The sequence below is a fragment of the Mustela nigripes genome, chromosome 3 (genome assembly GCF_022355385.1).
Source record: "Mustela nigripes isolate SB6536 chromosome 3, MUSNIG.SB6536, whole genome shotgun sequence".
In the NCBI taxonomy this organism is placed as follows: domain Eukaryota; kingdom Metazoa; phylum Chordata; class Mammalia; order Carnivora; family Mustelidae; genus Mustela; species Mustela nigripes.
In genome coordinates, this window is record NC_081559.1 from 132,530,189 (window position 1) to 132,551,905 (window position 21,717).

The 21,717-nt window shown below is 36.5% G+C and overlaps 1 protein-coding gene across 3 annotated transcripts in view; it reads left to right on the plus strand.

Moving 5' to 3' along the window:
- SGK3 (serum/glucocorticoid regulated kinase family member 3) overlaps window positions 1–21,717 on the plus strand; it is a 146,251-nt gene that overhangs the window by 80,555 nt on the left and 43,979 nt on the right. For all 3 annotated transcript variants that reach the window (XM_059394668.1, XM_059394667.1, XM_059394669.1), the window contains exons 3-5: window positions 1,557–1,640; window positions 7,227–7,299; window positions 15,698–15,773. In XM_059394668.1, coding sequence (XP_059250651.1) covers window positions 1,557–1,640; window positions 7,227–7,299; window positions 15,698–15,773 — 233 coding nt within the window. The remainder of the gene's footprint in view (window positions 1–1,556; window positions 1,641–7,226; window positions 7,300–15,697; window positions 15,774–21,717) is intronic.

The window sequence follows — 21,717 nt, forward strand, 5'->3', positions numbered from 1 at the left end:
TGCCCTTTTTCTCTCAGTCTAAGTAATCCATCACTTAACTCCAGTGATTGATACCAAGGACTTTGTTTCACCTTCCATGTGGGATCTTATCCTCTCTCTCACAGAGGAATGTGGTTTGCAACCTGGGACCCTTCTCACTGTGCTCTTGCTAATGTGACCGTATCTTACAGAGTGCTACAGAATTCTCGTTCTAATCACATGCAGTCTCGGAGAGGTGCTGTCCTCAGAGTATTATCTATGAACCTGTGAGCATAGCTTTCAATCTTTTATGGGAAAGGATAGTTTATACATATTTGTATGCCCATGTTCTAAAATAAACCTTGTTTACTCCAAGTTGTCTGAAAGACTGTGGACTGCTGTATTGTAAACTCCAAAGTAATTCCTATCTCTTTAATTCATAACCCAAGTTATTCATCATTGAGCTTTTCCTCAAACACCTTGGTTCTTGTTACTTTTCTCTTTAGAAATGACACATGGGGCATCTGGGTGGCATACTTGGTTAAGTGTCCGACTCTTGGTTTCAGGTCAGGTCATGATCTCAGGGTTCCGGGATCAAGCCCTGTGTCAGGCTCTCTGCTCAGTGTGGAGTCTGCTTAAGACTCTCTTCATTTCCCTCTGCCCTTCCCCACCCCTCATGCTTCTTTCTCGCTTTCTCTCTCAAATTAATCTTTTAAAAAGAAAGAAAAAAAAGAAATGAAACAGATGTTTAGAGTCCCAAACCATCCTCTCTACATTATTATGTTGAATTATACTCTGAAAGAATGGGATGGGATGGATTATCAGAATTAATTCTGTATTATAATGGTTGATGATTTGATACTGGCTCTGGTATATAAAGGGCTAAAAGGTTTGCATTTTAGTCTCATAAGTCTGTGAATTTGGGCAAATTATTAAACTTTTTTGAGCCATAATTTCTAACGTATATAGTAAGGGTTATAGTATTTGTTCTGCTTACTTCATAGGGTTGTTGACTCTGGTTATATGGAGTTATATATATTTATATATGATTATTAAACACAGGTAAGATAGTAGTAGGAAGTCTGAGGATAATTCCTCGTTTGAAAAATACTGTGTACAAGATGACCTAGAAGGAGAACTTTTAGCTGAGTCTTTACTGTGTGCCCCGCATCACTTTGGAAAATACTTTATAATTTCAAGATAATGGTTACTGCTGGGGAAGAAGAGAGGAGAATAGCATCAATTGAATCTATAATGTTGTAATCTTGGGGAAAGGGTCTGAAACAAGAATGGCAAATGTTAGAATTCAAACATCTGAATGAATTCACAGGTGTTCACTGTGTTATTCTTTTGAAAACTGTAGAAATATTTCATAACATTTTAAAAATAAAATATCTCCTAAAAAATAAATAAAATAAAATATCTCCTTTCAAGAAGACTAAGTGAGTCTTTTAGCCAGTATACTTGTGTATTTTAGAGAATCATGCATAAACATGGATGTCTAATCATGAGTATAAAAATGGGCGATTCACCTACTAAATAGCTAATGAATTTTTTTTGCAATCAAGTTTTGTTAATGCTATTTTTTATTTCCACAGGTTTATAAAGTTCTGGTCTCAATGGGCAGGAGTGAGTGGTTTGTCTTCAGGAGATATGCAGAGTTTGATAAGCTTTACAATACTGTAAGTAAATGTCAGTCTGCGGGAACTTTGTTTGTTTTAAAGATTTTATTTATTGGGGTGCCTGGGTGGCTCAGTCGTTAAGCGTCTGCCTTCAGCTCAGGTCATGATCCCAGGGTCCTGGAATCGAGCCCTGCATTGGGCTGCCTGCTCAGGAGGACTGCTTCTCCCTCTCCCACTCCCCCTGCTTGAGTTTCCTCTTTTGCTGTGTGTGTCTCTCTCTATCAAATAAATAAATAAAATCTTAAAACAAATTTATTTATTTATTTGACAGACAGAGATCACAAGTAGGCAGAGAGTCAGGCAGAGAGAGGGAGAAGCAGGCTCCCCACTGAGCGGAGAGCCTGATGTGGGGCTTGATTCCAACGCTGTGAGATCATGACCTGAGCTGAAGGCAGAAGCTTAACCCACTGAGCCACCCAGGTGCCCCCGGATTTTTTTTAACACAAAATACCTGAGGGTTCCTGGCTGGCTCAGTTGGAAGAGTGTGGAACTCTTGATCTTAGGGTTGTGAGTGCAAGCCCCATATTAAGTATAGAGAGTATTTAAATAAATAAAACTTAAAAAATATGTAATGAGGGGCGCCTGGGTGGCTCAGTGGGTTAAGCCGCTGCCTTCGGCTCGGGTCATGATCTCAGGGTCCTGGGATCGAGTCCCGCATCGGGCTCTCTGCTCGGCAGGGAGCCTGCTTCCCTCTCTCTCTCTGCCTGCCTCTCCATCTATTTGTGATTTCTCTCTGTCAAATGAATAAATAAAATCTTTAAAAAAAAAATATGTAATGAAATAAAACACCTAAGAAAACTTACAAATGAGAGAGATTTTTTTTTTTAAAGATTTTATTTATGTATTTATTTATTTGAGAGAGAGAGAGAGATGCAAGGGGACAGAGGAAGAGGGAGAAATAGCCTCCCTGCTGAGCAGGGAATTTGATGTGGGATTTAGTCTCAGGACCCTGAGACTATGACCTGAGCTAAAGGCAGACACATAACCGACTGAGCCACCCAGGGACCCCAAGAGAGATTTCTTTGATTAAATAATATTCCTTCTCAAACAGATAAGCAGAAAAGGGTAAGAGATTCTTCAGAAGCATCCTAACTTTGGAATTTCTACAAAAAAGGGTGGAGAGAGGATTGTTGAGAATTTTCGAGTAAACTCTTAAAGATGTGAAAATTATATGTGCAGCTTAAAATACAGTTAATATCAGAATATTAGAAATAAATTCTTTCTACTGCCTCACTAATAGTTGTTTATCGTCGTTTTGTTTCTGGTTAAATTGCCCAGCAACTAGATTTAGGTCTGAAAGTTTGTCATAAGCTTACCTTCCTTATATAGTTGCATTTTTGGCCGGAGTTAAGTCTTCGGTTCCAGATTTTAAGTAGCCAACACAACTAAAATGAAAAGGGCTTTTTTAAGTTCTGACAGTTACTGGTAGGTGGGGGGGGGTGATATCTAAGGGATCATTAATTATTTAAATTAATACAAAATATTTTTATATATTCAAAATTTAGATATTAAATATTATTTTTAAGGAGGAAGCAGGAGCACCATGGTCATTCTAACACATCAGGCCAGATCAGTGCAGAGACCAGTGCTTGTGTATTATTGTCCATTGTAGAGTATTAGTCATACATACCTAGGAGGCCAAAGAACACCACCTGTGTTGGTCATTGTAGACCTCACATTATTAAGACAGCTCTGGATTCCGAGCTTTGCTTCAATTAAAGAAAAAAGCAGTTATGCTTTAAATCCCAAATTTCAATTTTTCTCTGCCCTAAGAATAAATAGGAATCTCTTTATGTCATTATTTAATAAATGGTAGATTACCAGGCATCCTTCAGAAAAAATTGTTTCGTATTCAGAAGGTAATTTTTTTCAATTTTTTTAACGCTGTCTCTTGATTTTAAAAAAGTAGAATTAAATAGATGCAGAAGTGTGTGTAAAATCTTTAAATATGGAGAAAGTTAAACATATCTCAGTTAAGAGATAACTAACTTCATAAATGGGCCTGAATGAATCCAGTGACTAGCTGTACAACATTCCATGTTTTGTTAAGTCACGAAAGTAAGGCTTCTGACTCGTTTTTTTTTTTAAGATTTTATTTATCTACTAGAGAGAGAGAGAGAGAGAGCGTGCGCACTTGCATGCACGCACATGAGTGGGTGATAGGCAGAGAGAGAAGCAGCTCCCTGCCAAGCAGGGAGTCTGATGGGGCTTAATCCCAGGACTCCAGGATCATGACCTGAGCCAAAGGCAAATGCTTAACTGACTGAGCCACCCAGGTGCCCTTTCCAATTCATGTCTATTTAGTATTTCACTGTGTTTTTCTTTGAAATAGTATTCAAATGTTTTGCTAGTTAAAATTGAATTGAATTAAATTAAATTGAATTAAAAAGTAATACTTAAGTTTTTAAATGGCATTTTTTTCCTGTGTAAAATTAATATGTATTCTAGAAAATCTGGAATGTGGAGGAAATTAAGTGTTTAAACTTAAAAATCACCCCTCCTATGTTGCTACTCAGAGGTAACTGTAGTATTTTTACTGTGTTTTCTTCTGTTCTTAAATTTTTCCTTAATGCATATGTAACCGAACTCTCTCTCTATATATTTTTAATTGCTTAATTAGAGGCTATCGAGGCAGTCTTTTTTTTACTGTAAGTGAAGTCACACTTTTGAAACAAAATAATATCCAAAAACAATTTGTACATGAGGCTATCTTCTGTAATGTTAATCATTTTTATTTATTTATTTATTTTATTTTTAAGTAGGCTCCACATGCAGTTTAGAGCCCAAAGCAGTGCTCAAACTCATGACCCCAAGATCAAGACTTGAGCTGAGATCAAGGGTCAGGTCAGATACTTTATTGACTGAGCCACCCAGGTACCCCATAATGTTGAGAGATTAAAAAATAATTACATCAAAAAATAGTTTATATTGGAGACTGGGTGAGGGTTGAATTGCCAGCTCTGTTTGAAATTCTTGGATACCGTTATGTAAATGATCGGCATTTTTTGAGGATTGTACAGATTTGACCATAGCTATCATGATGGTACTTTAACAAACATATGCACATATAGATAGTTTATATGAACTTCTTAGAGAAATAAGATCAGGTTTTTTCCAGTGAACTACGAATAACTGAAAATCTGAGGTTCTTTCTACATTTGCTTAAATGATTATATGAGTCAGATTTACCTTCTAAACGTGTTTCCTTCTGTAGAATTGTTTATAAGAAGTTGGAATGTAGGGGATGTGGCCTAAAAACTCAGCAGTGTGGAAATCTTGCATGAGTGAAGAGCCATCCTCATGTCATGGTGGTTTCATGATTTAAGTAACTAGAGATTATGGATGTCTGGGGTGCCTGGATGGCTTAGTTGATTAAATGTCTGCCTTCAGCTCAGGTCATGATACCCAGGGTCCTGAGATCAAGCCTCACAGCAGGGAGTTTGCTTTTCCCTTTTCCTGTATCCCTCCCTGCCTCCCCACCCCTCACTTTCTATAAATAAATAGCTAGAGCTTAATTAGTTTAGGGTGTTAATATTTGAATAGCTTTAAATATAAAGAAGAAGTGAATGATTTGTTTGGGGTACTCTCCCCCACCATGATCACTTTCATTTCCTTATTCCATCAAACATCCCATCTTAAGCTTTCTGTAGAAATTTTTCCTCAAATCTAGTTGAGTTTTTATTATCCTTCTCCCTCTTTTTTTCTGTATTTCTCTTCCTTTTTTCATCTTTTTCTTATTTCTCCATTTTCTCTGTCTGCCTGTTTTTCTGTAACCCCAAATTCTGTGCGTCCTGCAGTGAGGGTGGCAAAGCAAAACACAGGAATCATGTCAGTTGTGTTCCTTGAAACCATAGAAGTGAGGTTCAGCCTGGCCTGGATTTCTCTAAGTTGTTTTTTTAAAAAGATTTTTGTTTATTTATTTATTTGACACAGAGGGAGAAATGACAAGTAGGCAGAGAGGCAGGCAGAGGGAGTGGGGGAAGCAGGCTCTCCGCTGAGCAGAGAGCCCGACACAGGGCTCGATCCCAGGGCCCTGAGACCCTGACCTGAGCTGAAGACAGAAGCCCAACTCACTGAGCCACCCAGGTTCCCCATCCCTAAGTTTGAAAACACAAATTCTTTCCCTGTGCTCCCTTTAGAGTAAAAGAAAAAAACAAAAAGTAAAATATCCATTCTATAAACATTTTGTCCATAGAAATGTATTTTTATGATTGTAGTTTGCATTTTAAATTTTTTTTTTTTTACATTTTTATTTATTTATTTGACAGACAGAGATCACAAGTAGGCGGAAAGTCAGGCAGAGAGAAGGGAGGACGCAGGCTTCCTGCGGAGCAGAGAGCCCGATGCGGGGCTTAATCCCAGGACCCTAGGATCATGACCTGAGCCGAAGGCAGAGGCTTTAAACCACTGAGCCACCCAGGTGCCCCTGCATTTTAAATTGTAGAAATTATTGCACACATACAGAAGTAGAATAGCATAAATACAGAAAATAATATAACGTACCAGCCAGCTGCCTTAGGTCCAGATACACGGCCATTCTTGTTTCATCTCTTTCCCTAGCCAGCCCACTGTAATTTTGAAGCAAATTTTAGACTTCGTTTAATTTCATCTGTAAATATTTTAGTATACATCTCTAAAAAGATAAAAGTTCTTTAAAAATGCACACACACAATTAGTAATCACATGTGAAAATAATTAACAATAACATTTTAACATCTAATAGTCAGTGTTTATATGACTGGTTAATAAATCTATGAAGTGTCTTTATGTCACAAAGTCTCCCCCTCCACCTCTCTTTTCTTTCCTTTACAGTTCTTTGTTGAAAAAGCAGGGTCATTTGTCTACAGATTTTTCAGTCCGAATTTTGCTGACTGCATACTCATGGTGTAGAGTGATTAATATTCTTCCATTCTTTGTATTTTCTGACATTTCGGTAGTTGGGTATGTAGTGTGTGTGTGTGTGTGTGTGTGTGTGTGTGTGTGTGTAGTTTTTTGACATGAAGCTTATAATAAAAATAAGCCTTAACCCATTTTAATGACTTTACTGCCCCAAATTTAATGTCTTCAGGGCCACATTGTTCTTTGTCCTGGGATAAGCAAATCTGATAAGCAGATGTATTAAAATTTTAATAAGGGGTAGGCTAGAGCAGAGGCTATTGGAAAACAAAATTCACCACTTTCTTAAAAACAATTGTTAAGTCTGATCATTTAGAAAGAATGCAAAGATCACAACTTCTCTTGAGGTAATAAATGGTGAGTAACATGTATTCAGAGCTTTACTCCAGATTCTTATCTAAGCTCTAAAATTATCTCCATTTTACAAACAAGAAAACTGAAACACAGAGATGTTAAGTAACTTATCCAGGGTCACAAAGATACTAAGTGTTCTATTGGGACAAAATAGGATGATTTTGTCATCAATAACAAGCTAATGTTATTTTATTGGTATAATTTAATATTGTATTTATTTGATCATGATGTCCTTAAAAGTATGCCTTACAGATTTTCTTGAAAATCAGATTGTAATTTGTTTTGGTACATGTATAACCAGTTAAGTTCGTATAATGGTATTTTTAAAAATTCTAGTTAAAGAAACAATTTCCTGCTATGGCCCTGAAGATTCCTGCCAAGAGAATATTTGGTGATAATTTTGATCCAGGTAAGCAATACCTTCATAGACCAGCCATAAGTGATAATTGAAGTTTGAAGTAATAGGTAATGTGTTGATTGTGCTGTATGGTGCACGAGGTTTCACAAAGCTAATCGATTTCATGTTCTTTGAACATAATGCCTCAAGATGGGGCTTTCTTTTTTTTTTTTTTTTTTTTTAATTTTTTATTTTTTTATAAACATATATTTTTATCCCCAGGGGTACAGGTCTGTGAATCACCAGGTTTACACACTTCACAGCACTCACCAAATCACGTACCCTCCCCAATGTCCATAATCCCACCCCCTTCTCCCAAACCCCCTCCCCCCGGCAACCCTCAGTTTGTTTTGTGAGATTAAGAGTCACTTATGGTTTGTCTCCCTCCCAATCCCATCTTGTTTCATTTATTCTTCTTCTACCCACTTAAGCCTCCATGTTGCATCACCACTTCCTCATATCAGGGAGATCATATGATAGTTGTCTTTCTCTGCTTGACTTATTTCGCTAAGCATGATACGCTCTAGTTCCATCCATGTTGTTGCAAATGGCAAGATTTCATTTCTTTTGATGGCTGCATAGTATTCCATTGTGTATATATACCACATCTTCTTTATAGCAGCAATGTCCACAATAGCCAAACTATGGAAAGAACCTAGATGTCCATCAACAGATGAATGGATCAAAAAGATGGGGCTTTCTGTGTGTCAGGCATTGTTTTGGGATTTTTTTTAAGGTTTTAAAAAAGGGACAGTGAGCGAACACAAGCAGGGGTAGCAGGAGAAGGAGAAACAGACTCCCCCTGGGCAGAGAGCCCTATGCGATGTGGGGCTCCATTCCAGGACCCTGAGGTCATAACCTGAGCCAAACTTAACTGACTGAACCACCCAGGCGCTTCCCAGGCATTGTTTTAAACACTTCGCATGTCTGTGGGTTTTTGTTTTTGTTTTATGTTCAGTTAGCCACTGTGTAGTATATCATTAGTTTTTGATGTAGTGTTCAGTGATTCATTAATTATGTATAAAACTCAGTGCTCATCACAGCATGTGCCCTCCTTAATACCCACCACCCTGTTACCCCATCCTCTTATACCCTCCCCTCTGAAACCCTCAGTTTATTTCCCAGGGTCCCTAGTTTCTCACGATTCATCTCCCTCTCTGATTTCTCCCCGTTTGGATTCCCTCCCTTCTCCTATGGTCCTCTGTGCTATTGCTTATGTTCCACATATGAGTGTAACCATACGATAATTGTCTTTCTCTGCTTGACTTACTTCACTTGACATAATCCCCTCCATTTCCACCCATGTCGATGCAAATGGTGGGTATTCATCCTTTCTGATGGCTGAATAATATTTCATTGTGTATATCTTCTTCATCCATTCATCTGTTGAAGGGCATCTCAGCTCCTTCCACAGTTTGGCTGTTGTGGACTTTGCTGCTATGAACACTGGGGTGCAGGTACCCCTTCTTTTTACTGCATATGCATCTTTGGGATAAATATCTAGTAGTACAATTGATGGGTCATAGGGTAGCTCTATTCTTAACATCTTGAGGAATGTCCATACTGTTTCCCGGAGTGGTTGCACCAGCTTGCATTCCCACCAACCATGTAAGAGGGTTCCCCTTTCTTCACATCCTCACCAACACTTATTGTTTCCTGTTGTGTTAATTTTTGCCATTCTTATCAGTGTAAGGTGGTAGCTCATTGTGGTTTTGATTTGTATTTCCCTGATGGCTAGTGATGTTGAGCATTTTTTCATGTTTCTATTAGCCATTTGTATGTCTTCTTTGGAGAAGTGTCTGTTCATGTCTTCTACCCATTTTTTGACTGGGTTATTTGTTTTTTGAATATTGAGTTTAAAAAGTTCTTAATAGATCTTGGATTTCAGCTCTTTATCTGTAATGTCATTTGCAAATATCTTCTCCCATTCCGTGCCTGCCTCCTAGTTTTGTTGACTATTTCATTTTCTGTGCAGAAGCTTTTTATCTTGATGAAGTCCCCAAAGTTTTTTTTTTTTTTTTTTTTGCTTTTGTTTCACTTGCTTTGGAGATTTGTCTTGAAAGAAATAACTGTGGCTTATGTCGAAGAGGTTACTGCTTATGTTTGGATCTTTTAATTCATTAAGTCCTCACAAAACCCTTTGAGGCGGGTGTTCTTATTATCATCACTGTTTTATAGGTAAGGAAATTGAGGCACATTTAGGTTAATTAATTTGCCCAGGGTCACAGCTAGTAAGTGTCAGATTTAGAAATTAAATTCCAGCAGTCTAGCTTCAGGTAAATTTATAGGTCATTAAGGATAATTTGGGGGTACTTTTGTAACCATGAAGGACATTCTTTGTTACATCCAGAATATTTATTAAATATATACTGTATACACAAGAACTCTGCAAGGCTCTGAATGGGATACTAAGAAAATGTCCTATTGTTCACCCTTAGGAAGCCTCATGAAACAGGGCTGTCAGGAGTCTGGAGCTGTATGTCTGAAGCCTCAAGTCTGGAACTTCTTTCACTTGAATACATAGTATCAGTCCAGGTTACAAATGGCTGCTTACAGAGAGACAGAGGTCTCCTTATCCATCACATAACCTCCTTATGCAGATGAGAAAAGCTGTCTATCTGTGCTACAGGTGAATCCTGATGAGCTAGAGTGCTGTCTATCCTTATCATCTATCTGGCTTACCTTTGTAACTAATTTGCTTGTAGCCTTGTAACCCATTAAACCTATGATTCTATATATGTCTGCTTTCTTGGATCTCTACTCAAGACACAAGTTCTCACATCACTTATCTTGATTGGACATCTTCTCTGCAACTCAGCCTTCTATCATTTCTTTACCTCTCAAACCTTTTTCCACTGTGCCCTGTGAAATTCTGTCCATGATTAGCAAATTCCTTTTTATCCTTCATCTTTTTCATATTTCTTTTATATTATTGCTTTAATTAAACTTGGTTTTTCCCCTGAGGTGGCTGGATCATTCCCTATAGCCCTCTCAACTAGAGGCTCTTCATTCTTTTACACTTTATGAACCTTAGGATTGGAGAGGGTTCTTACTTCCCCTGTTACGTGTAGAATTTTTTTCCCTTGAGAGAATTTAGCACACTTCATTGTCATTGCCAGTCTGTCTCATCTGGCTGTAGATTTTATGAACATTGATATTTGTTTTTTTATCAATTTATAGTGCTTGGTAGATCTTGGGTTTTAAATAAATATTACTTGAATAAAGGAATTAATTAATAAAAAGAAGCAAATTAAAAAGAGGCAGCTCTTGCTCAGAAGCATAGTTCATAGAGTCAGAAGACTGAGTTGCTACAACAAAGCTAGACTGGACATTCTGCAGAATTGATTCTGTAGGCCAGTGCCTTTGTACTAATTTTGTTTTTAGCTGCAGAATGCTTTTTCCTGGTGATATCTCTTGCAGAATATGTCCTGTCTCAAACAGATAAAAAGGGAGCTGCTTTGTTGGTAGAGCAGTGAAATGTGTCTGCAGAGCACAGGCTGAAAAACATCATAGACAACATGTTAGTCCTAGAGTACCTACCCTATTTGGGTAAAGAGAGTATGAAGAACGACGTGAAATCGATAGTGTGTGATACACAGTAGGCACAGCAGAGAGAAGAGACGAGATAGAGGCTAGAACACTGGCTAAGGGACTGTTTCAGTAGACCTCACATTAGATAATCAGAACGAAGACTGAGCTATAAATGCAAATCTTGGTGATTGCTTAGGTAAAGGAGATGTAGAGAAGAGAATGAGAGACAAGTGAGGTGTCAAGACTGGGTGAACGAGAGAATGAGTTACTGTGAAGTGGCAGAAAGACATTTGAGAGGAGTCGAACTGTGTTTTGATAATAAAGACTTGAACTCAGGCTAGAGTTCTGGAGAGCCCTTAGTTGAACCTAATGATAGAATCATTTCATTTCGTCTTGGGAAGAAGACAAAGAGATAGAGATATCTCTGTGTTCTTATGTCATAGTTTAAGAGGATGTCTCCATATTCTTGTCTTCACTTCTTGATTCTGGTGGTTGCCAACCTCTCTAAGATAAGTTTTATATATCTGAAGGTAGATTTTAAGAGTTATTTCTGCCTGTAATTTCCAGAGTTAAAATTTCATTTTGAATTTAAGGATCTTTCTGTAGAGAGCACAGAGATACCTATACTTTTAATATCAAGCCTTTTGCCAGTAGGATCCTGAGGTCAGTATATAAACTACTGTTTTTTTTGAAGTTTAAAAAAAAAACAAGTTTATTTTATCTTAACTACTGAAAAATAAGTATACAAAATAACAAAATCAGTGTGAGTCCAATAAAAGATAGAGCTTGTGAAATTTAGAGAATATGAATGTTAGAATATATAACTATTTGCTCAGTATTTTATTTATCCATTCACAAAAACATCACTTAGCATGAGTTAAGTACCTTTAATAACACTTGGTTAAGGGCTAAAGATAAAATATTTTTTTAAAGGCATGATCCTTCCACGGCTTGTATATAAACCACTTTTATTTCTTTAACCCTTACTAATTGAAGAGAACTAGGTTTGTACAAAATAAAAAGACAACTCTCCATTATTATTCTAGTCTTTGCATCCTTCTGAAGCCAAGACATTGTACCCATCTAGTTCTTCATAAGACTTGGTGTAGGTACCAGTGCCTCAGGAAATTTTTCTTAAGTGCTAGTCCCTGGGCAGAGTTGAGGAGCCTCTTTGTTCTCATAGCAGCTTGTGAATTCTCTGTTCCTTTGGTGTGCTGAAGGAGTGACTTGTTTAAATTTGTTTTCCACTAGAATTTGAACTTCTTGAGTATAGGTACCATGTCTTAATTAAACATTTTTGTATTTCTAGTGCCTTGTACAGGGTGAAGTGTCTAATAGGTGATTGGTGAACAAATGAACAAATGTATCCATGCATGCTATTTTCAACTAGTCACTTATTTTGGAAGGTCTACTTAATATTAGGTTAAAGATTTTTAAAAAATCACTTCTCTTAGAACTTAAACTTTCAAATAGTTGGTGATTCTGAATTAGGTACAGTAATTTTGTTAACCATGTTACTCCTTTTTTTTTTTCCTTCAGTCAGATGACTTTTATTTTGAGTCCCAAAATGTTATAGCTATAAAGAGAGCTTACAGATCATCTAATTCTATCCCCTACTTGACAGATTAAAGAAAGGAGGAGTCTGAGGTTAGAAAACTAGGCAGTGGCACAAGTGAGATTTAATTACATCTTACCCTCTGATTCCAGTGTTCTTTCCCTATAGTAGGCTGTTTTTTAAAATGCTGCTACCATTATAATAGTAACATATAATAACATATATATAGTAATAATTTAATAATATAATAACAGTAGCAGTAATAATAATTGTGCCATTATTTGAGTTCCTAACTGTAAAGTAGCTTTTTTACCTCCATTTCATGCATGAGGAAAGTAGAGACTTAGCAAAGATCAGCCACACAGCTAATATATAGCAGAATTACATTCATCCAGGTTTGTTTATTTCTCTTTTCACTTTATTGTCCGATTTATGCATGTTATCTTTTAAAACAAAATTCACAATATTATTATGTACATGCTATTTTAAAATTTTAGATAACTTGTTTGGAACATTACAAAAATCTTAACCTTGTTTCCTAATCTGAAAAGTGTGGGTTAGGACTGAAAAAAAAAAAAAATCTGGTCCCTGGGAGCTCTAAATACTTTTGGTGGTGAGTATAATTAGGCATGCTGGCCACGAGTGGCAGTATTAGGATTAAAACTCAAGACCTCCTTACTTCAGAGTTTAGTGATTTTTTTTTCCTGTTGTCCCACAGTATTGGAAATTGTGTCCTCTTAGTTGATTTTTCTTGAAATAGTGAAATGACAGAGAAATCTGTATAGGTCATTTTTGTATGCACTCTAAAGACTAAAACTCTCATTTTATTGTCTAAGCATTGATTTCAGTCTAACTGAAATTTCTTTTGAGTTACAACAGATAAATTCACTTAAGTTCTTCATTGCAGAGATTTTTAAAAATATATTTCTCCAGGCGCTCCTAGGTAGCTCAGTAGTGGTTAAGTATCTGACCCTTGATTTCAGCTCAGGTCATGATCCTTGGGTCGTGGGATCGAATCCCACACAATGTGGAACCTGCTTGAAATTCTTTCCCTCTCCCCCTCCACCCCCTCTCGCGTGCACAAGCCTATATGTATATATATTAATCTCTAACTGTAATTCTTAAAGACAGTATGTCAGCTGTATATAAATTCTTGGGACTCACCCAGTAATGGACTTGTATCCATTTTAATCTTACCTGGGATTTTTAAAGATACTTGCATGCTTAATGTTTATCTACAAATTAAGCTTGAAATTTCCTCAAATCTCTGACTACTGTAGGGCTTCTTTTTTCATTACTGACTTCTTTCTCATTTTGGGTTTTCCATAAGGGCTTTTAAAAACTGTTCAAAGTCAGCAATGGAAGGTCTAGTTATACTTACTGCAGCATGCGCTGTAGCTCAATTAAAGACAGAAACTTACTCTTACAATTATCTCCCAATGTAAAATGTACCTTTAGTAAGTATCCACAGAACAGGTTAGAGCTGCATCCCTATAATCATTAACTTTTCTCTATCTCAAATGTAGTCATTCATTTTAGCTTTCTCCTATGTTACTACGTTCAGTTCCTGAAAAATAACGGTTTCAAGTGTAGTTTCTAATGTAAACCTCACCTAAACCTCACCTAAGCTTTACACTGTGGTAAATAGAAGAATGCCCTTAGAAGAGTTTTATAAGATACCATCCTGAAATTCTTCAAGAAATTCACAGTTTAACAAGAAAAAAAGTACTAAGTGCATTTGGATCTAACAGACCAGATCTGACTTATATTTTTTCTTTTATAGCCATACCTTACCTTTAAGAAATGGAAATAAACCTAAGTGACTAGAAACAACCCATAATTTTGGTGACAAACATTGTACATTAAAACCTTTATTACATAGAAACCATTTTACTAAACCAAAACTCATTCTTTTTTTTTTTTAATATTTTATTTATTTATTTATTTGACAGAGAGATCACAAGTAGGCAGAGAGGCAGGCAGAGAGAGAGAGAGAGGGAAGCAGGCTCCCCGCCAAGCAGAGAGCCCAATGTGGGGCTTGATCCGAGGAGCCTGGGATCATGACCTGAGCCGAAGGCAGAGGCTTTAAACCACTGAGCCACCAAAACTCATTCTTGAGTTGAATAATGTTTATAGATTTTTATTGAGAAATTCACCCTTTGAGACACTTTCTCAAGCATTCTGGGTTTTTTTTTTTTTCCATTTTTAGAGTATATTTCTTAAGAATTAGGGTTTAGGTTGGTGGATTTGTAACCCTACAACAATAAATAACAACAACCATAACAAAAATAGTAATAGCTAAAGATTGTGCTCTTTCTGTCTACCAACATTTTACTGTAAATTAATATGCATTGTCTCAATCCTATAACAGCATTAAGAGGTCTAAAATTGTATCATTTTACAAGTAAGGATTTAAATCTCAGAGAGGTTCAAGGTCAGTTAACTAGTAAGTAGCAAAGATGCTTGAATAAAGTATTTTTAATTCTGGGGCGCCTGGGTGGCTCAGTGGATTAAGCCGCTGCCTTCGGCTCAGGTCATGATCTCAGGGTCCTGGGATCGAGTCCCACGTCGGGCTCTCTGCTCAGCAGGGAGCCTGCTTCCTCCTCTCTCTCTGCCTGCCTCTCTGCCTACTTGTGATCTCTGTCTGTCAAATAAATAAATAAAATCTTTAAAAAAAAAAAGTATTTTTAATTCAAAGAAACTTTTGTGCTTAACCTTTATTGCTAACCTGCTGATGCATAATCCTTAATTATCAAGTCAAAACACTTTGAAGTTGCTAGACAGTTGTTTTTTAGAAAATTGTTCCATTGTATTTTTCAAGGGATGTTTAGCAGGGGGAATTTTTTAGCAGCCAAGTTTTGGTGATACTCACCAAAAAGTAACAAGAATTACTGGAAATCCTTGTAACTGGTTAATTGATATCCAGTTAACCAGTTACAAGGATTTCCAGTAAATTAGTGCAATTTTCCATCACCAGTGTCATTGTGTTAATTTTTATTCATTACATGGTAGTACTTGAGGAGTTGGGCAAAGCAAAGCCCCTCTTTAAGTTTTATAGTGAATTTATTTAGAACCTAAATTGGACATTTCTTTGGAGAGTTCTCTTTTGGGAGATATGTTTTCTGCTTGATTTTAATTTTATAATCATTGTATTTATATATTTAAATATATATATTTTTAAGTATTATTGTATATCAAGAAACATGAATTAAGGAATAGCTTATTGATGAAAATGCACTCTTTTCATTGTCCATTCTTACATAACTGTATTGATAATCATAGTCTGACATAAATAATCCTAATAGTTTATATCTCTCTTAACAGATTTTATTAAACAAAGAAGAGCAGGACTGAATGAATTCATTCAGAACTTAGTTAGGTATCCAGAACTTTACAACCAGTAAGTAATTTTCATTGTGTTTTGAAGAGGTGCTGAAGCCCAATTTAAGAATCTTGTATAAGCTACGGATAAAGATTTTATACATTCCTTGGAATATTATTGTGCTGTATGTGTTTGTAAAATCCTCAAGCAGTTTTCCCCTGGTGTTCTTAATCTTCTTTTCCCTCCATCAACTCAAGGCCCCATCTATTCAAGGCCCTAGTTATTGTCTGTCTTTCTTTTGTACTTGTATTAGCTTTGTAGATTAAACTTGAAAGAACTTTGCATAGTACAGAGTTACATAGTACAGAGTAATGTAATTTTTCTAATTATATTCAGAAAGCATTTATTAAATCACTGTGTTGTACACCTGAAACTAATATTACACTATATGTTAACTAACTCAAATTTAAATAAAAACTTTTTTTAAATTGCTCATCAGAATTTTATTTTGTTTGGTATTTGGGGTTTTGTTTTGTTTTGTTTTTGTTTGTTTTTTTGACATATGCTCAGCGATTTATATATTTTTATTTATTTATTTATTTATTTTTCTATTTAACATATAGTGTATTATCTGTTTCAAGGGTACAGGTCTGTGATTCATCAGTCTTACATAATACATAGTGCTCACCACAACACATACCCTCTCCAGTATCCATAGCCCAGCCACCCCATCTCCCTATACTCCTATCCTCCGGCAATCCTCCATTTGTTTCCTAAGATTAAGATCTTGTATGGTTCGTCGCCCTCTCTGGTTTCGTCTCGTTTCATTTTTTCCCTCTCTTGCCCTGTGATCCTCAGCCTTGTTTCTTAAATTCTGCATATCAGTGAGATCATATGATAATTGTCTTTCTCTGAGTGACTTATTTCGCTTAGCATGATACCCTCTAGCTCCATCCATGTTGTTGCAGATGCCAGGATTTCTTTTTTTGATGGCTGCATATTCCATTGTGTGTCTATGTGTGTGTGTGCATGTGTATGTGTACACATATACACCACATCTTCTTCATCCATTCATCTCTCACTGGACATCTGGGCTCTTTCCATAGTTTGGCTTAAATAAAAACTTTTTTAAAAAGAACTTATTAAGTATCTGCTCTATGCATTGGTAATGAAAAAACCTGCCAGAGGCACAGGCTCCCAGTCTAGTGGGAGAAACAGACATGTAAACAAGCAATTAAAGGTAAGAAAGTTTTATGATAGAGGTACTAGAAGACAATGGAGAAAAATGTGGCCAGCTTTCCTTGGGAGGAGGGCAAACAAGTCTTCCTGGGATTTAAAGGATGTGCAGTTGTTCAAGAAAAGGTAGGGAGTACATCCAGGCAAAAGGAGTAGTACATGTAACAGAATCTACAAAAAGCCGGACATGTTGAAGACATTTAAGTGTTTACATTTCACAGTGACTAGAATATGGAGTAGGTTTTCAGAAAGGAGATAAGGCTGAAGGAGTTGGCAAAGGTCATGCACACATGCCACTATCCTTGTTCCACGTGGAGCAGTATTCTCTTGACCCAGACAAGGTCTCCAGGCCTTCGCCACCCAGAACTGCAGGCAGCCACTTAACGAGGGGCTTTCCCAGCCCTGTGTGGGTCTCATGCTACTAAGCTGGAAAGGTGAGTCATATCAGAAATACCTAGGAACATACAGGTAGATCCATGGCTTGACATGTGTTTTCATTTTTGGGTCTTCAGCTTAGATCCACTCCCTAACCATTAATTTTTCCTGTCTGCACTTGAGATTACTTCAGATTGTCACATTAGTGGCTTGTTTGAAATAGAGTTCATAAATCGAGAGGTTGAATTTGTCTTCTTTGACAGAGCCTCACATGGAATAAATATAGAACAAATGTTGTTGCTGGTGATTATTTCTCCTGGCATTTTGAAGTGTTACTCAGAACCTCTACCTCTATGTATCAAATTCTAAATATTGATTCTGGATCTGGAACTATAGCATTTCAGAGATGTTATATTTGGTATTAAAAGTCAATTAAAAGCAATTTGATTATTTTCATTTTAACATTATACCATAAAATACATAATTCTTAAGTATATAACCTAATGGATTTTTATGTACCTATATAACCGATAATGCCACCATTGCATTCAGGGTAGAGGACATTTATAGAATTCCAAAAATAAATAGCCAAGAGATTTTTCAAACTTAATTTTTAACTGACATTTTTTTTTTAATAAAAAATGACATTTTAGGGGCGCCTGGGTGGCTCAGTGGGTTAAGCCTCTGCCTTCGGCCCAGGTCATGATCCCAGGGTCCTGGGATCGAGCCCCACATCGGGCTCTCTCCTTGGCAGGGAGCCTGCTTCTCCCTCTCTCTCTCTCTCTGCCTGCCTCTCTGCCTACTTGTGACCTCTCTGTCTCTCTCTGTCAAATAAACAAATAAAATCTTTAAAAAAAAAAAAAATGACATTTTATATTTTCTGAATCTCAGCTTGGTGTTGACAGAGCTTTGTTAATTTTCACACTTTTACTCTATACCTCAAACTATGAAATAGATTAACGAGAGCAAGAAGAGAAGCCAGTCATCAAGTGTATCTTGAACACCTACTGTGTACCTGTTTCTCCTGTGTTAAGGAAATGCACTTTACAAATACCTTTACTTAATGGGGTACTGGTTGGCTCAGTCAGCGGAATGTGTAAGTCTTGATCTTGCGGTTGTGAGTTCGAGCCCCATGTTGGGTGTAGAGATTACCTAAAAATTAAAAATACCTCTGCTTGCTTATTTTAAAACTTTTTATTAAAATTTATGTTTAGAATTATTTAAAAACTGGAATAAGATAGGTTAATACTTACATCTGTGATTTCTAGATTAAATAAAGGGTTTTCTGAGCATATTAGTAGTGCATGATGTATTGTAAAGTAAAACAATGATGTTTGACTAAATAAAAACTTTTGAACCCCAGAAATCACAAGTGAAATTAAAAACCAAAAATGTAGGAAAATCTTCCCATAGTAAAGGACAATAGATAAAATTTGCTTAATATAGAAAGAGCTTGTACAGATAGTACACACTTAAGACACCAAAAGAAATGGACAAAGCACATTAATGATTTATGAAAGAGGAGATACAAGTGGCTGATTAATTACCAGAGAAACTGAGTATTTCCTTATATAAGAAATGCAAATACGAGTAAAAATACCTTATTTTAGCTTTATTGCAGGATAACACATACAGAAAAGAGCACAAATCATGATTATACAGCTTAATGAACTACGAGAAGTTGAACACATCTATGTTCCCACCCCTGAGGCCAAGAAATAGAACATTACGAGCATACCGGAAACCCCTCACATGCCTCCTCTGAAACTCTCTTCCTTCCCTCCTTCCCAAAGTTAATGATTCTCCTGATTTTTAGCAGGATAGATTAAGGTGCCATTGTTGTACTTTATAATACATGGAATCATACAGCATGTATTCTCTATCTGGCTTGTTTTCAATCATGTGAGAGTCATTTATGTTGTTGGACACAAATATAAACACAAATATGTTGTTGGACAAATAGAATTTATTGATTTCCACTGCTCTATAATAGCCCATTGTATGAATATACTCCAGTTTATCCATTTTACTGCTGATGCACATTTGAGTTATTTTTATTTTGTTACAAATAATGTTGCCATTAACATGTCTTTTTGTGCACATGTGCAAACATGTGATAAATCTGGAGTAGAACTTCTGGGTTGCAGTGTATATGTTTAACCTTAGGGGATAATGTTAAAAATGTTTTCCAAAGTGATTGTCCCAGATAATACTTCCACTATCCATGTCTGATATCACTGCTCACCTCACCAACACTTAGTATTGTTAGTTTCTTCAGTTTTAGCCATTCTGATGAGTGGGTCATGGTCTCTTATTGTTGCTTTAATTTGTATTTCACTGATTACTAATAAAGTTGAGTGCCTTTTCTTTAAATTACTATTTTTCACTTATATTATTAAAGATAGTAATATAAACTAATATTTAATGCTAACAAGAGCTAGAGAGAATCTTTACAATGTTCATATACTGCTGGGAAAGAATAAATTAATATAACCTCTCTGGAAATCAGCTTAACAAACTGTATTTAAATCCTGAAAATTATTTATAAGTCAGTGTATTTTTAAAAACCTATAGTGAAAATGCTAAATGCAGTTCTAAATGTTGTGCATGAAGATTATCAATGGCAACATTTATAGCAGTGTAAATTGTATAGTAAAAAGTTGGAGGCCATCTATATATATATCTTAAAGCTAAAGAATCATTGAGTAACATTTAGTGCACTCTTATTATACAACATCATACATCTATCAAGAGTGACTGTTCACAAGGAGTTTTTAACAACATGGGGAAATGTTTATGATGTAATATTTAGGTGAAAAATAGTTAAGATCAAAATATTTTAAATACAGAATGGTCTTAACAGTGCAGGAAAATCTTGAAATAAAATACCACCAAGATTAGTAAAAGTTGCCTCTGTGTGTTAAGATTGAAGATCCTCAACTTCACCTTTAAAAGAAATTTTTAGTGCTTGGCTGAGGAGCCAGTGGGGCGAAGCTACCATCTGTGGGATTATGACGGAGGGCCTCTAAATCAGAATCCCACTCAGGCGAACAATAGGGCAAGGCTGTGGAGCCTCAATTGGCCTCGGTTGGCCTTGGATGGCCTAAGATGGCTGGTATGATGTGGTCCCTGCCAGCAGGCCACTGCATATGCCCTGCGTGGCGTGGCCACGCGTCAGGACTGGGGTCGGATGCAGAGAGCCCCTCATCTCGGGAAACGGGGCGCGGCTGGAAAGGAGGCTGCACCTCTCCTTGCCCATCACGCAACGCATGTTTGTGGGGAACCTGGTGCTAAAACATTCAGAGACGGCCTGCTTCTGGGTCGGGGCTTCGTTCATAGCAGAGCAGTTCCCTCGCAGCAATTTATTTAAAGTCATCCCTCCCTCGACATAAGGGTTTGTTTAAAAAAAAAAAAAAAAAAAGAATAAAAAATTTTTTTATTGAGATAAAATTCACATAAATATAATTCACCCTTCTAATTATTTTTAAAGTATACAATTTTGTGGTATTTAATATAATCACATTGCTGTGCAACCATCACAACTATCCATTTCTGTTGCCTCAAGGCTAATGTAACACCATCACTCCAGAGAGACTACAATTGACCCTTGAATAACATGGATTTGAACTGTGGGTCTGTTTATGCCTGGTTATTTTTTGATAACTGCAGGACAGTACTGTAAATACATTTTCTCTTGTGGTTTTCTTAAGATTTTCTGTAGGTTCCTTTATTCTAGGAATACAGTAGGTAATACATATAACACAAAGTAAGTGTTAACTCTTTATGTTAGTGGTAAGGCTTTGGGTCAATGGCAAGCTGTCAGTAGTTAAATTTGGGGGGAATCAAAAGTAACACATGGATTTTCAACTACATGGGGCATTGCTGTCCCTAACCCTCAAGTTGTTGAAGGGTTAGCAGTACTTTTGAATTTCTCCTTTCCCCCAAACCTTAGCAACCACTAATCTGCTTTTCTATTACTATGGGTTTGCCTACTGTGGACATTTCATAAAATGCAGTCTTAAAATATATGACTTTTTTCGTCTTTTTTTTTTAGCCTAATGTTTTTGACGTTCATCCATGGAATATCATGTGTCAGTACTTCATTCCTTTTTATGACAAAATAATATTCCATTGTGTGGATATGCTACATTTTGTTTGTCCATTCATTTGCTGATAGACATTTGGGTTATTTCTACTTTTTGGCTATGTGAATAATGCTGCTATGAACATTTGTGAGTTTTTGTGTGAATATGTTCTTATTTTTCTTGGATACATACCTAGGAATGGAATTGCTTAATCACATGGAAATTCTATGTTTAACTTTTTGAAGAACTGCCAAACTCTTTTTTCCACAGTGGCTATTATCCATTCTCATCAACCCTACTGTTTTTTAAAAATTATTTTTCATTTT